The sequence below is a fragment of the Pagrus pagrus genome (assembly GCF_965226575.1).
Source record: "Pagrus pagrus genome assembly, chromosome: 13".
Classification (NCBI taxonomy): domain Eukaryota; kingdom Metazoa; phylum Chordata; class Actinopteri; order Spariformes; family Sparidae; genus Pagrus; species Pagrus pagrus.
This window is the reverse complement of record NC_140197.1, coordinates 30,625,683-30,641,656: the sequence shown is the minus strand read 5'-3', so window position 1 is coordinate 30,641,656 and position 15,974 is coordinate 30,625,683. Positions and strand designations below refer to the sequence as shown.

The 15,974-nt window shown below is 44.2% G+C and overlaps 1 protein-coding gene across 7 annotated transcripts in view; it reads right to left on the bottom strand.

Moving 5' to 3' along the window:
- Nucleotides 1–15,974, bottom strand: part of LOC311268378 (CASK interacting protein 2) — a 53,903-nt gene that overhangs the window by 25,692 nt on the left and 12,237 nt on the right. For all 7 annotated transcript variants that reach the window (XM_084371994.1, XM_084371996.1, XM_084371998.1 and 4 more), the window contains exon 3: nt 4,509–4,560. In XM_084371994.1, coding sequence (XP_084228120.1) covers nt 4,509–4,560 — 52 coding nt within the window. The remainder of the gene's footprint in view (nt 1–4,508; nt 4,561–15,974) is intronic.

Below are 15,974 nucleotides of genomic sequence, written 5' to 3'. Positions count from 1 at the left end.
CCTTCTTCTGTCTTCTTCTCCTTCTTCTGTCTTCTGTCTTCTTCTTCTTCTCCTTCTTCTGTCTTCTGTCTTCTTCTTCTTCTCCTTCTTCTGTCTTCTTCTTCTTCTCCTTCTTCTGTCTTCTGTCTTCTTCTTCTTCCTCTTCTTCTTCTTCTTCTTCTTCTTCTCCTTCTTCTCTGATTGTTGATGCTCTCTCTGTCAACAAGATGCTCGACAAAAGACGACGAATCCTCCAGAGTTTAACGATCAGATGAATAAATTAACTGGAGCTCAGTTTCTGCATTAATTTGTTGTTGAAGACTTTGATCTGCGTGTGATTCAAACACACTGAGATCAGATATTTATGGACTATGAACGCATGAATTCTCATTATTCAACATCGTCTCTCACGATCGGCTTGTTTTAACACAAACAGGATCAGAATCATACAGGTGGCAAAACTAAAGCTTGTGTTCCTGAAACTACCAATAATAAACACTAAAGATGTACAATACCTGCGACCGAGCACGTCCAGACATCCACACGTTCACTCATTAAACATTTAACAAGCAAACAAACAAGTAAACAACAGCTGACTGATCCCTGAACAACCTAATAAAGACAATAACATGAACACAACCTCACAAACACTCTGTGACCTCCGGGGTAAACTTCACCCTCACAGACAGAAAGCGCTGGTTGTCATGGGTCGACTCAGTTGTGTGGACCAACAGAACCACAGAGCTGCAGCTGGTCTCAGATAATAAAGTCATGTTTACTTATTTTTACACGTTTTTCTACAAAAAGCCAAGATTCAAATGTTTCTTGTTGCTTTACAGCCTCTGTGATTAAAGAAATAAGGTCGAGCTCAGTGTTTAAAGGCTGTTAATCGTGACGTGTAACTAATCTGATATTTAATAATAACTTACAGTATTTGAAGAAGAAACATCTCTACAACTACAACCACCATCATGATAAACAGTCATTGTTGCGCTCTGGTTGGACTGTTGGAACAAACCGGATCAGCACCAACAGCAGTCAGTGTTTCATGAACAGTCACAACCTTTTACATCATCGTCATCGGCCTCACTGCAGATGAGCTCGCTCACACACGATGTCACAGTTTGTATTACATCAACAGAAAAGTTCATCTTTCCTCCATTTTGTGAAAGATGAGAGCAGCTGTGAACATTCAGCTGTCGCGTCAGCTTCAGACACAAACACACACCTGCAGAACTACAGACACTCACATCAGCCTCACCTGGACTGTGGCTAATGTTAGCATGCTAACACGCTAATTTAAGATGTTGACAACAAGTTACTTATTGATCTGAAACAGAGTGAGTCACTTGGTCTCTGCTTTGGTCTGAAAGCACACTAGAGCTGTGCATTAATTTATGAACTGCTCTGATTGATGAATCATTGAATCATTTATTGTCTGTGCCTGCAGCGAGCCTCAGCTCCTCCACCTCCCTCTGACTGCTCGGTGTGTCAGCAGACTGAACCGGTGGAAACTTTAATCCTCACAGACGTGACGACTAAAAGCTTCTCCACGTTTTCAGCTGAGTCACCGAAGCTCCTGAACAGAGGAGAAGAAACTTGACGAAGAAATGTAGTCGTGAGAAAACTGACCGACCGTGTGTAAACATGAGCCCACATCAACAAATGAAGCCGCTGACGTGCGAACACTGGAGGATTGTGGGAAGTTGTGTGTTGGGATGTTGTGTTTAGATGCAGCGTTGTGATTACTGCAGCCGAGGGAGGCAGAGCTTCGCCCGGCGAGCCGCCAGCGGCGCTGATGAATAATGAAAAACCTTTTCCTGCCTGAGATCCACGTCCCTGTGGAGACTATTAGCCCCAACACACACACACACACACACACACACACACACACACACACACACACACACACACACACACACACACACACACACACACACACACACACACACACACACACTGGAGTTATATCTGTAACCAGTGTTTCCCCCCACACCTTCAGTCTGGTGAACTTTGAGAGGCGATCTGATCAACAACATGAGCACGAATGAGAAATTGTGGAGAATATAATATAACACTATAACAAACCTTCAGTCTGAAAATATCAGCTGGTGATTTTTCATCCACATGATTTTAAAATTTCCTAAAATTCTAATTTGTTTAGTTTAGAGCCGCAACGATTAATCAATCAGTCGATTAGTTGTTTATTTTGATAATCAGTTGATCCATTTGAGTCATTTTTAAAGAAAACAAAGTGCAGATGCTCTGATGTCAGTTTGCTAAACGTGATTATTTTCCTCTGTGATAGTGAACTGAATATCTTCGGCTTGAGGACGAAACACTGATCAACATTTTATAGATCAAACAACTGATCGATTCATCAAGAAAATACTCAACAGATTAATCCAGGATGAAAACCATCGTTAGCTGCAGCTCTAGTTCAGCGTCATGAAAACTAAATGAGTTAAAAAATACCACGTACGTTATCGTCCGTGTGAACTTTAAGTCTTTCCTGTCTCGTTTCTCAGCTGTCAGAGCTGCATTAAGTCGTCCAGGCTCTTTGTAAACACTTCTCTCTAATGGGTCGCGGTCCAGCCCTCCTCTCCCTGACCTCTGACCCCGCTGGAGTCCCCTCTGGCCTCTGAGGGGCCAACAAAGGGCTCCAACACTTGACGATGTCTCAGGACTGCTGTGCTGCTCCACATTGTCTCTGACTCTTGTGTTTTACGGCCCTCTCAGTCTGTCGGCTCGTCGTCTCTCTGAGCTTTTGTTCAGTCGTGTTGACTCAGAGCTGAAAAGGCTTCGAGTTGTTTTAGCTGAAGATCATTAAATCACAGGCTGACGAGCACGGAGCTCCACGGGAGACGCTTTATTAAATATGTGACAACTTTTACTGTTGTTTGGTCGTTGTGCATCTTTTGTGTTACGTTTCTGACTCCTGCGAACCAAAAAGTTACAATTACTCCAAAAGTCCAAATGTATTGAAAAAAGATGGATATCATTTCACATTTGTATCTAACAAAGTATTTTTCTGTTGGTATTTGGTGTCTGTAGCTGTATGTATGATGACGAAACTACATTAATCAAAGAAAGTTGATTTAATATAAAAGACGAACCTTTTTGATCCAATCAATAACTTTATTCAAAATGAGGATGTTTTTTTCTATGTTGACGACATTCAAGTCTTCATCTGAAACGACCCTCAGATCAGAAATAAAATGTAGAAAATCCTGCTATCTTTAAGTTTTGAACTCTTCTATTGGCATCAGTAAAACAATCTTACGATACAGTTTGATGTGGAGGAGGTCTGGATCACAAGTGACCTCAAGCTTTTAACAGCGTGTATACGCACGTGTCCTCAGCCACAATGGAGCGGCCATTTTATTGATCTAAACATGTCACATTTTACGAACACACTAAACAGTAACCAGTATAGGCTACTTCTTTGTCCCCAGACTCCCTTAACAAATGTGTCAGTTTAGTGAGTTGTTGAGTTGGAGACACTTTATAAACTGTGTGAAACTCTGTCTCTGACTGATTCTGACTGATTTGTTCCTTCTTGTAAATTCAGCAAATGTTCTACATGAACTTCTTTCTGTCTTTGAGGAGAAACATGGAGTCTGTTTGTCCCAGTGAGGTTTATTTGCATATAGAGCAAAGTCTGAACAGCTTCTGAGAGTCTACAGCCATCCAGCTCTGTGAACTGTCACCATCTTATTGTAGCATGTTAGCATGCTAACAATTGGCTAATTCTCGGTCCAGCTGAGGCTGATGTGAAAGTCTTTAGTTCTTCAGGTAGTTGGTCATAAAAGTATTAAAATGTTGACCTGATGATGGCGCTAGACGAAAAGTCAGAGGATCACCAAAGTTATCAGTTCATCCTGAGGGGAACATGAAGGTCTGAACCACATTTCACACATTTTTCAGTGCGGCTCAAAGTTTTTATAAAATCTAAATATCCATGAGATTCAGCCGGTGAGAGTGTCTGAAAGACGAGACACCTCGGAGTCTGGGGGAGGCGGTCGAGAGGAAGCAGCAGTCGGATGCTACATGGAGGATAATAAAAAGTTTGAACAAAGAGAAATATTGATGAGGAGAAACTTTCTTCATCTGTTTCTTCTTCCAGGCTAATGAGCTGCGAGGGGGAATTTAACATCATCAGAGGCTCCGGGTTCAAACAGAGGCAGCGAGAGGCCAGAGAAATAAAATCAGATTACATTAACCCCAAATGATCTGTGTGATACCAACAAATACGGCTCTGGAGAAGATTAAGAGAGAGCCAACAATATCAAACAGCTTCTTATCAACTGAGAGAACATCAACCCACTGCAGCGAAATATCTAAATTAAATAAAACTATTAAAACAAACAAGAAAGAGGCTGAAATGACACCACGTTACTGAAAGTGCTGACTCAGCTCACAGCTCCACAGCGAGCCGACAGGTCTGAGATCAGCTGCAGAGTTACAGCGAAGTGGAAACAGTTTTACAGCAGCAGAGGGAGCAGAAACAGTCTGACTTCATCACTCACCCATCCGAGTCCTGGTAGTTCACATTCAGTCTCTTGGTGGAGCCGAGCAACTCTGAAAACACACAACAAAACACACAATATTAACATGTGATCGTGATGTGAGAGTCTGGACCTGCTGTCTGTGGACCAGGTCCTCCAGGTCCTCCAGGTCCTCCAAGTCACAGACTGTCCACAGTGGAGGAGAGGATACGTGCTCATGTTTGAATGTCATGTGAATTAAACAGATCATGTTGGTAAGTTAACTATCAAACATCAGTGTGAGCTTCATTAACTCCAGAGTTCAAGTTTTGAAACAGCTCACGCAGCGTCTTCCTCACTGTCAGTGGACGGCTAACAATGATGCTAACAACAACAACAACCATCTCAACACAGGGAAATGTATGAATGATCACAAAACACATTTATAATCAGCAATTTACACAGACCTGTCTCCACCACATCTTCACACAGACCTGTCTCCATCACATCTTTACAGAGACCTGTCTCCATCACATCTTTACAGAGACCTGTCTCCACCACATCTTCACACAGACCTGTCTCCATCACATCTTTACACAGACCTGTCTCCATCACATCTTCACACAGACCTGTCTCCATCACATCTTTACAGAGACCTGTCTCCACCACATCTTCACACAGACCTGTCTCCATCACATCTTCACACAGACCTGTCTCCATCACATCTTTACAGAGACCTGTCTCCACCACATCTTCACACAGACCTGTCTCCATCACATCTTTACAGAGACCTGTCTCCATCACATCTTCACAGAGACCTGTCTCCATCACATCTTCACACAGACCTGTCTCCATCACATCTTTACAGAGACCTGTCTCCACCACATCTTCACACAGACCTGTCTCCATAACATCTTCACACAGACCTGTCTCCATCACATCTTTACACAGACCTGTCTCCACCACATCTTCACACAGACCTGTCTCCACCACATCTTTACAGAGACCTGTCTCCACCACATCTTTACAGAGACCTGTCTCCACCACATCTTCACAGAGACCTGTCTCCATCACATCTTCACACAGACCTGTCTCCATCACATCTTTACACAGACCTGTCTCCATCACATCTTCACACAGACCTGTCTCCATCACATCTTCACACAGACCTGTCTCCATCACACCTTTACACAGACCTGTCTCTGTCACATCTTCACAGAGACCTGTCTCCATCACACCTTTACACAGACCTGTCTCCATCACATCTTCACACAGACCTGTCTCCATCACATCTTTACACAGACCTGTCTCCATCACATCTTTACAGAGACCTGTCTCCACCACATCTTCACACAGACCTGTCTCCACCACATCTTCACACAGACCTGTCTCCATCACATCTTTACACAGACCTGTCTCCATCACATCTCCACTGGTATCATTGGAGGAAATCTGGATATCTGGAGATGCCTGCAGAGACTTTATCCACCTGGTCATACATTTCCTGTCTCTCTGCTGGACTTCCTGAGGAAGCTTGATTAGAGTTTTCCTCCCTCAGCTGGGTCAGAGGACGGACCTGCTACGATCCTGAAGGATCAAACTCTTTAAAGACTTCCTGCTTCTTCTTCGTCTCTCCACAGACTCATCTCGCGGCTCCTCCTCCTCCTCCTCTCCTGCCTCGTTCTGACTCGTGCTCTCTGGCATGTCGTGGCGTTCAGCCTCTTGACCCGTGCAGCGTCTCTGACAGTCGGAGCTCTGTTCGGTACAGTGGCGGCCCGGCCTCGGTCTGATCAGCATGTCATTATAATGCCACGGTCACTGACTCTGAGCTGGAAGTCACTAAGACCAGAATCTGAATCATGGCAGGCGCAGATACAGTCCAGTACGTCTGCAGACCCGTTTAACCAGTACTGACCTGGTTTATAACAAGGTGTGTGTGCGAGGATGTTCCTGACACAGTGTGTTTCAATCCACATGTTTTTGTGCACATGCAGGGATGGAATGTAACTAAGTACATTTACTCAAGTACTAAGTACAATTTAGAGGCTCTTGTACTTTTCCTTTTCCAGTACTTTATACCTCCACTCCAACGTCCATTTACAAATATTGTACTTTACTTAACTCCACTATATTTATTTGATAACTATTTACTTTACAGATTACATGCTGCATCAGAGCCAAAATAGCAGATTTTTAAATTAATCTATTTTATTGGTAATCATAAAAATGATAAAAATCAATGTGACTGTGATAATCAGTCAACCTGTAGTATACAGTGTATAATAATAATACATGTTATAATGTTGTTGTATCAGTAAAAAATCTGAATTAAAGCTTCTCCTGTGAGTAAAAAGACCGATCGGATATCAAACTCTGAGCTCTCTCTGGTTGATGCAAATATTGTGCCCATCCTCATCCTCATCATCATCATCATCATCGTCTGCTGCACGTTTGTTCAAAGTTATTTTTGATTGTGTTTATGGAGCGAGGCGGAGAGGCCCGCAGCAGAGCTCCTACATTTACAGGGACTCGTTTTATAATTTCAGCTGAAAGTTTAACGTCCCGTGGATCTGCTGCCACAAGAATGCAGCAGGAGGAGGAGGAGGAGGAGGAGGAGGAGGAGGAGGACCTGCAGGAGTCGACAGATTTGCGAGGTCTCGTCAGGATCAGGCTCGTGGAGAATCTGTAGTAAAAATCTGTTGACTAAAATTAGCCGACTGTGTGAGAATCAGATGTGCGATAAGACGTCTCTTTGTGTCTCAGCTCCATCGTGGACTCATAAACACGACGATCCAGCAGCTTCTCTGCTCTCATTGTGGTGCAGAGTGCAGACCGAGCAGCAGCTCGGCACTAAATATACGTTTCCCTTCATGAAAACTGGCCGAACTCTGAATAAAAAACCACAACAGACTCCAGTCAGAGAGCCAGAAAGTGTTCCTGAAACACAGCAGAGTTCATGCAGATTACAGCTCCGAGGCTAAAGATAAACTTCATCGCCTCAACTGACAATATGTGTCCAAAAGTATGAGGACACCTCCACATTATTGTCCTGTTAAAGTTCTGCAGTGGCACCTCCAGCTCAGGGATGGACGGATTATCTGACGGATCAGATGGATTTGTGAGATCACAGATATGTAATCTCACAAATCCATCTTGCAAGGCCTGAAGTTACACACTTGTGTCTGAAGCTGCAGCAGTGAGAAACGTTCAGTTTGCATTAACAGCGTGAGAACACAGTCAGAGTCAACCTGAAACTACTGATGCTTAAACCGACACAAACTTAATCTACAAATACTTGTCTCAGATGTTCTGCTCATCTCTTTTATATGCTCATAAACTGATAATCTCTGACTTTTGGACTTTTAGTTTGACACAATAAGACTTTGTGCGACTCAGATTTTATTCCTGACTTGTAGAAACAGAAACAGTGTAATCTGTCTGCAGCGCTCCTTTAACTCTGTGATAGTGGCTTTGTTTGATGCAGCAGGTCTGTTTGAAGATTCGCTCTCGGAGGGAAACGTGGGAACCAATCAGCAGCCTCCTCCTCCCTCCCTCCCCCCTCCTCCCCCCTCCTCCCCCCTGGCCTTCAGAGAGAGCCTGGCACAGGAACACAGGAAGCTGTGGAAGTGTTTGTCCAGAGCAGGAGTGGGACACGTCCGTCTCTTATCTGCTGACTGAATGAGGACGGTGACGTTAGCGCAGAGACGCGACAGCGAGCTTCATCTTATCGTCTCTCTGGGGATGAAGACGACGACGGAGGTCCGTCCCTTCGACCCGTCCTCCAGCTCACACTCATGTTTGGACACAGATGAACTGCAGCGAGACGAGAGACGCTCCAACACCCCCCCGAAGTCTGGACACGACGCCACACTGGAGCTCAATCACACAGTTTTATCAGTTTGCTCACTGTACAGAACAAATACTGAGTGGATGTTAGATATCAAACAGTAAAGTCTCCGGTTCGTCTGCTTCACTCAGACTCTACGTCTTCATGTCTCAGCCAACAAAGACAGACTGAGCCATAAAACTTCACCAGTGAATCATTCAGTGAAGGAGGAACCTCCGACCAACACAGACACGGCAGAGCAGTTTACAGTCATGTTGTACGTCTTTAGATAGTTCACATTCTCCTGATTCATTCAAACCCTTTCAAAATAAAACCACATCAGCAAGGTTCAATCAACAAACAAACAAGCTAACAAACTAGCATGTATGAAGTTTTGCAAACTCACCAATAAAAACTGTCTCCTTGAATTTACTTTGGAACAAATCACCCAAAAATGAAACTTCAGTCATCATCTACTCAGCTTCATGCTCATGATTAGATACACCTGTGAGCAGATGATGACTGAATTTTCATTTCTGGGTGAACTGTCCCTTTAAGAGTGAGTTCATGCAGGAGTTGGACAGGTGAGGGACAGGCGAGGGACAGGTGAAGACACAAGAAGTGTAGACAGCGTTCAGCTGCAGTGTTTTTGTGTCTTCTGGTGTTGTGAGGAGTTTTAATGAGCGCAGACAGTTTCCCTCCCCGCGTGTTCGCTGTGTCGGCCTCTAATTTCTGTCTTGTGCTGATTAATTATAAAAAATCCAGGTCATTATCAAAGCAGCGCTGTGATCCCCAGAGGCAGAGCCCGCTGTGTTCCCCCGTCTGAAACACTTCAAACAGCTCTGTTGTCGAGGCTGAGGGTGGAGCGGGTGGAGGTTAACGTTGGGGCGGGGGGGCAGAGCGGCCATGTTTAGAGGCTGATCAGAGGCGGTGCTGTCTGCTGGTCTGGACGCTGTGGGTGGATCCAAAGTCTGGGATCTTTTTCCCATCATCCCCTGCTGACTGACCTTTGACCTCCTGTGACCTCTGGTAGTAAACACTGACGGGAGCAGTGTCACACTCACACACTCACACACACACACACACACACACACTCATACCTTTAACCCAGGTAAACTGACCCGTGCGTACAAACATTTTGGATCTGTAGCAGAAATGTTCTGTGGACTACAGAACTTCTCCTGACTTTCCATCAGTGTGAGGGGAACTGCTCCTTTAAAGTGACGACAGCAGCGACATCAAGTTGAATTGAAACAGCTGGACACACTGAGAAGAGACAGCTGATCTGTGAGCAGGACCAGGAGGAGCTCCAGGCTCTGAAGCCAGTTCTCTACATCGTCACGTGATGCACTGAGGCCCAAAAACACTTTTTCCCGTAAGCTTACATGTGGAAGAAGCAGCGGTAGAGCAGTGGAAACCTCACAGCCCTGAGACACGACTCGTTCCACTGTCATCACTGGATCCATTCAGTCCAATAACATTTGGAAAGTCTAGAGGAGCCGCACGATTAAATTATTGTATCCGCCATTCAAGTTAGCCGGGCGCTAAACAGGAAGTTAGCCGGCTCAACGCTCTACAGGCCCGACAGCACGGGGCTCCTCCTCCAACGCCGTCTCCTGATTAAATGTGACGTCCTTGGAAACTGTAAGGGAACAAACTGTAAGACATTTTCTCTGCATGTTTAAATAAAGAGACTATATGTGAAACTTTACAGGTGTAAAGTGTAAGACAGTCGATTGTTGAGACAGTGTTTGAGTTTTAAGGCAGGAATAGTTTCTGCAATAATCGCTTAATTATTGAAGTCATTTGAGGAGAAATGCAAAAATACATGTGGTTCCAGCTTCTAACTGTTGTGTTACGACTGTAAACTGAATATACATTTAACGTTTTATAAACTAAACGATCAATGTAAATATCTATCAGCTGTAATGTTCATTATGAACGACTGATATTCACCCTGTGATCGTCTCCTGTCAGGACGTCCTGCTGTTATGTAAATGTTGAGTGTTGTTGGTTTTCAGCAGGAATGTGTTTGCATCTATTAAAATAAAGAGGAAGAAACCAGGTCACACACTGAACCGTGTGTTGTGAGTCTCCTGGTGTGTGTTTGTGTGTTACACCTTCGATCAGGGTCTCCTCAACTTTCTTTATCTTGAACTCTGCAGCGTTTAAACGCTCCGATGGACCGTAGACGTGTTGTTTACATTCCCGTGCAGCCTGCGGAGCGCCGGGCGGTGTCGCTCAGAGGCGTGTGGAGGTTCAGGCGGAGGGAGGACGGTGGCGGTCTTATCGGCTCTGTTGTGTGTGACGACGGTGTTATCAGCCCGCTGATAAATGAGCCAACAACAGAGCAGCAGGCAGGCGGCAGGACGGGTTCACCGTTCAATCAGAAGTTCAACATGAAGTCTTTAGTTAGAATCTGCTGTTAGAGAGGCTGGACACTGACGAGCTTTGGCTTTCTTTGCTTGGAAACTGAAGGAAACAGCTGATCGATTAACAAAATGGTTGGCACTGATCTATAAATGGACTGATCGTTCCCGTTTCCTCTTCACTGAATCTGACTAATGTTGGATTGTCAGTTGTGGAAAGTTACTGAAACTGTTAGATGTTAAACTTTTCTGAAGCTTTTCGACCAGCTGATTTATTTGGACTCATTAAGTTGACGTGATGATGGCGCTACATTAAAAGTCATTATGGTTCATCCTGAGGGAACATGATCATCTGCAGCACGTGTGGAGATCTTCTGTGTGAGTCAGGTGGAAGCAGAGCAGCAGGACGTCTCCACAGGTCATCAGAAAGTGAGAAGAGGTCACAGAGTATAGACCACATCAGTCAGAGAGTTTGTGGTTTCCTTCAGGAGGGCGGGGGGGGGGGGGGGACTCGGGCGTCTGAGCCGACACAAAGCTTCAGCCTCCCGGTCTGAGGAACAATGGTGTCGGACAGGAAGTGTAGAAGAGGCCCAGAGTCCAGGCTTTGTTCCTGAGAGCTGCTCCACGCCTCGAGAGCCTCTGTCAACACAAAACACCCCCCACCCTCCTCTTCCTCTGACACGAGTCATGGTCAGGTTACAGCACACACACACACACACACACACACACACACACACACACACACACACACACACACACACACACACACACACACACACACACACACTTTCCTAATCATAAACAGACACACACTGACCGAGAATCAGACTGCAGGTGAGTGTTCAGGTGCTAATTGTTGATGTTTACATTATCTATTGATCTGCTGATCACTTTCTCAGATAATCAATTCATCGTTTAGTCCATCACAGTCTTTACTTGACAAAGCAACAAATCTTAACATCTGAGGAACGTCAGAATATTTAAGATTTATACTTGAATCAATAATTAAAATACTTGCAGATTAAGTTTTTGATCATCACCTCTAATCTCTGCTGCTCAACCAGCCAACCAACAAATAAACCAACCAGCCAGCCAGCCAGTCAACCAGCAAATCAACCAACCAGTCAAACAACCAACCACTGGACACGAGTTGGTGGAGGTAATTAGAAATGTGTCATGTTCACTCTCCGACCACAGACAGAAGTTTCTGTATCTGTGATGTTTGTTTCCTCTGAGTGGAGTCGACAGTCTAATGAAGCAGAGATGTTTCCTGTGTTGATCCAGCTGGAAGCTGCTGACTGACGTCTCATTCACACGCTGCTGTTGATGCTGATGAGGAGCCTTCAGACTGTCAGACTGCAGGACAGCAGGACCTGATGGAGGCTGATGGACAGCTGACATTTCTCTTTAGTAACACCTAATCTTATAATACCTGCAGGTTTGAATCACGTGCTCAGTGTTTCTGACTCAACAACTGAATATTTTCGGTTTAAATGTCAGCCTCGTCTGCCTGACTCACCGATTACTTAAATGATTTGAGGTTTGTGTGAGTCATAATGTATCGGCCCGATTACACTTGAGCTTCGGAACCAAAAGAACAATAATGGAAATATCAGACCAAACACCAATTATTTGCACGTCTAGATGCTGTGTCAGAAAGCCTATCGGACATTCACACTGACGTCATGATGTAACGTCGTTTATGTCCGGGCATTCATGTGTCGTGTGTCCGTTTGCCGACACCGAGAGCTGATAGCACATCTATTCATACCAACACAGGACAAAAAGGAGCCGGCGTGGAGGAAAGTGAGTGAGGAAGTCGAGCTACCTGGTAAGTTTTGGAAATACGTCTCAGCATAGCTCTGATCGAGCCGAACTCCATTCAGGGAACGAACATTTTAAAAGTTTGTCGTCTGGCTGACAGACCTGAGCTGCTTGAGTCCAGGCTTTTTACAAGCCGACATTAAGATGTTGTCATTTCAGCTTCTGATCCATTTATTGAGTCAGATCACAGAGAAATCTCTTCGTTCTGGGTTCATACTGACGTGGTGAGACAGATTCATTCATTCAGTCTACTTGCTGGTCACAGTTACTAATTACTGATCTTAACACACCCATTAAGATCACAGGTCCTAAATGACACTTAGTGGGTTTTCTGTCGGCTAGTCGATCGATTCATCCAGAAAATAATCTGCAGATTATTGTAATCAAAACATTAAAATGTTGTATAATAGTACCGCTCAAAAGTGGAGTAAAGCACCGCACGGTGTTTTTCAATTAATCTGCAATTAAACTGTGTTACCAAGCAACAATACTGCAACTAGATTAAATGTGGTGTGTAACTCCTGCATGTCAACGAAAGAGAAGGAAAAACATTCATCCAGGATCTAAAAATGTGTCTCCTGCATTCAAGTGTCTGATGAGAGTAGAAGACATGAGGAGTCTAATTTGTAGTTAAAGAAGTAAAAACACAACTTCCTGTTGTGTCTGAACGAACGAACCAAGAGTTACGACTTTAAACGTTTTAAATTAAAAAGAACTTTTATTTCTCGAACTAAACAGCAGAAACCATCAATGTTCAAAGTGGTTCAGGGTGGAGCGTGTGTGTGTGTGTGTGTGTGTGTGTGTGTGTGTGTGTGTGTGTGTGTGTGTGTGTCTCTTCCTGTTTCTATCTGAACCTAGAAGAAGAAAACACTCAGCTCTCCACACATATTGTTCAGGGTGGATGTGAGTTCAGCTCCACACCCGTTCCTCTGCTCATTATGGACAAACCTCCATCACTCTCTACGCCTCCCGCCTCCACCCCCCCACCCCCACCACCCCCCCTCCTCCAGCATGTGACCGGGCATGCCTGTGGGTGCGGCGGACCCCGCCTCCGCTTACAGTAACAGAGATAAGGTGACGTATGAACTGCAGCAGCGAGAACACCGACAACTTTCATTTTCTAGAGGTAGAGTTTGTTTCTTCAACAACACCAGGAGGTTTTACACGTTCATCAACAAATAACAACTAAAGTATAACGTCAAGAAACAGATAAAGTCTTAATAAATGACCTGCGTGTATCCAGGGAACAGTTTCCTTCAAGAATTAAACAAAAAGCATCAATAAAGCGGCTGAAACAAACCAGAAAAACACAGCAGATGGACGTTTATTTATATGTTAAAGTCAAATTATCGAGAGTCATAACATTTGAGTCACGTTACTTTCAGTTTACATGTTTACACCAGCAGAAGAAAGACCCGGATTAAAGTCTGTTATCTGAATCTTCCTCTTGTTGTGAGCCGCTGCCATCAGCCACACGCTGGCAAAATATGTAAGTAGCTGCTGGATTAAGAAGAGAAAATAAAAACCGATGGTAATCCATCGTCTGGATGGTAAAATGAGAACATGAGTGAATAAGTCTTTCAGTCTGAAATCACTTTGACACTGGTTCTGACAAAGTGACGTCTTCAGATGCTTAAAGACTTTACTGTGATAGAAAACTGAGACAAACACTGGAGACGTCCGGGAGGTTTGAAGTAATGAATGTTTGACATATCTGCAGTAGAAGTATCAACTGAATAATGAATCATGACAAATAGTTTGAGCAGCTTGCGATAGAGGAGAATAACTGCTGCCATCAGGGAAACTGAAAACATAAAAATAAACAGAAGTACAGGACAGAAACAGCAGACTACACTTTCAGTAGTAAAACGGTCTTTTCCTGGCCCCGATCCGCACCACAAAACCTCGACCACTCTTTCTTCCTCCGACTGAGATTCTGTTTGAAGTCGTCTTAAAGCGTCGCTGGGAAAAGAGCAGCAGAGTCTGCTGGCAGCGCTGCGACACCCACGAGGCCTCGCTTCGCCTTTCTCTCTTTGTCATCGACTGAAAACTTCAGGAAACTCTGTTCACCGGAGTCAAATTCCAGCCTCAGAAAGGGGGATCGAAGGTAGCGCTCTGGGGTCCACATACCAACACCATGACATCACCGCCTCCATTCTTCCCTCTGCATTCAAACGCACTCTGCTGCTCGCACAATGGCTGGCACACATTCAACTCGGAGGATTTTAGGGTGAAAAATAACTGAAACTTTTGGAGCTGCGAGGACGCAGCTGTGACTCAGACGTCACGCTGAGCTGCAGACTTCAACGTCTGAAAGGTCTGAAGGTGCAAACCTCGACTGTGACGACCTTAAATATGCGCAGGCCGAGTTTTCACAGTGAAAATAAAACCATTTTTAGCATCTTACCACAATTCTGACCCAAATGAGAGCTCTCTGAATTCCTCTCATGCTCAGCGGTGGGAAATGTTCTTCATACAGAGTCAGAGTCAGAACTTATAAATCAGACCCGAGACAGTCGAGCTAACAGCACACAATGAGTTTGTCCAACTTCTTTACAGACATCAGCAGAGAGGATTCTGGGTAATCTACTGATGAATCTTCAAAGGGGATCGTCTGCTAGTTTCAATAGGAAGGAACATTTTACAGAAGGGATGTTATATAATATACAGTATAAATAATAAGGGTCAGTAAGATTCACACAATGATCTTCAGGAATTATTTCAAAGCCGGCGCCTGAATAAAGTCCAGTTTGTACTGAAGCTCTGTGGTGTCAGAAACAGCTGCAACGATTATTCAGTTAGATGTCGACTATTAAATAAATTAACTGTTTTCTCAAAATGTAAATATTTTCAGATTTTTCTGAAGTCGAGCTGAAATGAGAAATTGCCTTTCTAACCATTTTAGATCACATCCACGGTCTCACTGGGCTCCTATTTAGAAATATGTGACAAAAAATGAACAAAAAAATACATTTCTTGTATTTTTATATTAAATCCAGTCACGTCTTTGTCCTGTAAAACAAAGTGTCACGTGTGTTTACGTAAGCTTGAACCAACAAATCCAAAGAGTTTCACTGATTAATAAACAAAAACACACATTTATTCACTTTTCTGGGTGAATTCGGATCATATTTAATGGAGACGATGTTTTCTGCTTTACCCTCAAATGTCCTCCAGGCTGACAACTAAACCAACCAACCAACCAACCAACCAACCACTAAACCAACCAACCAACCAACCAACCAACCAACCAACCAACCACTAAACCAACCAACCAACCACCCAACCAACCAACCGACCGACCAACCAACCAACCGCTAAACCAACCAACCAACCAACCAACCACTAAACCAACCAACCAACCAACCAACCAACCAACCACTAAACCAACCAACCAACCAACCACCCACCCAACCAACCAACCAACCAACCACTAAACCAACCAACCAACCACTAAACCAACCAACCAACCACCCAACCAACCACTAA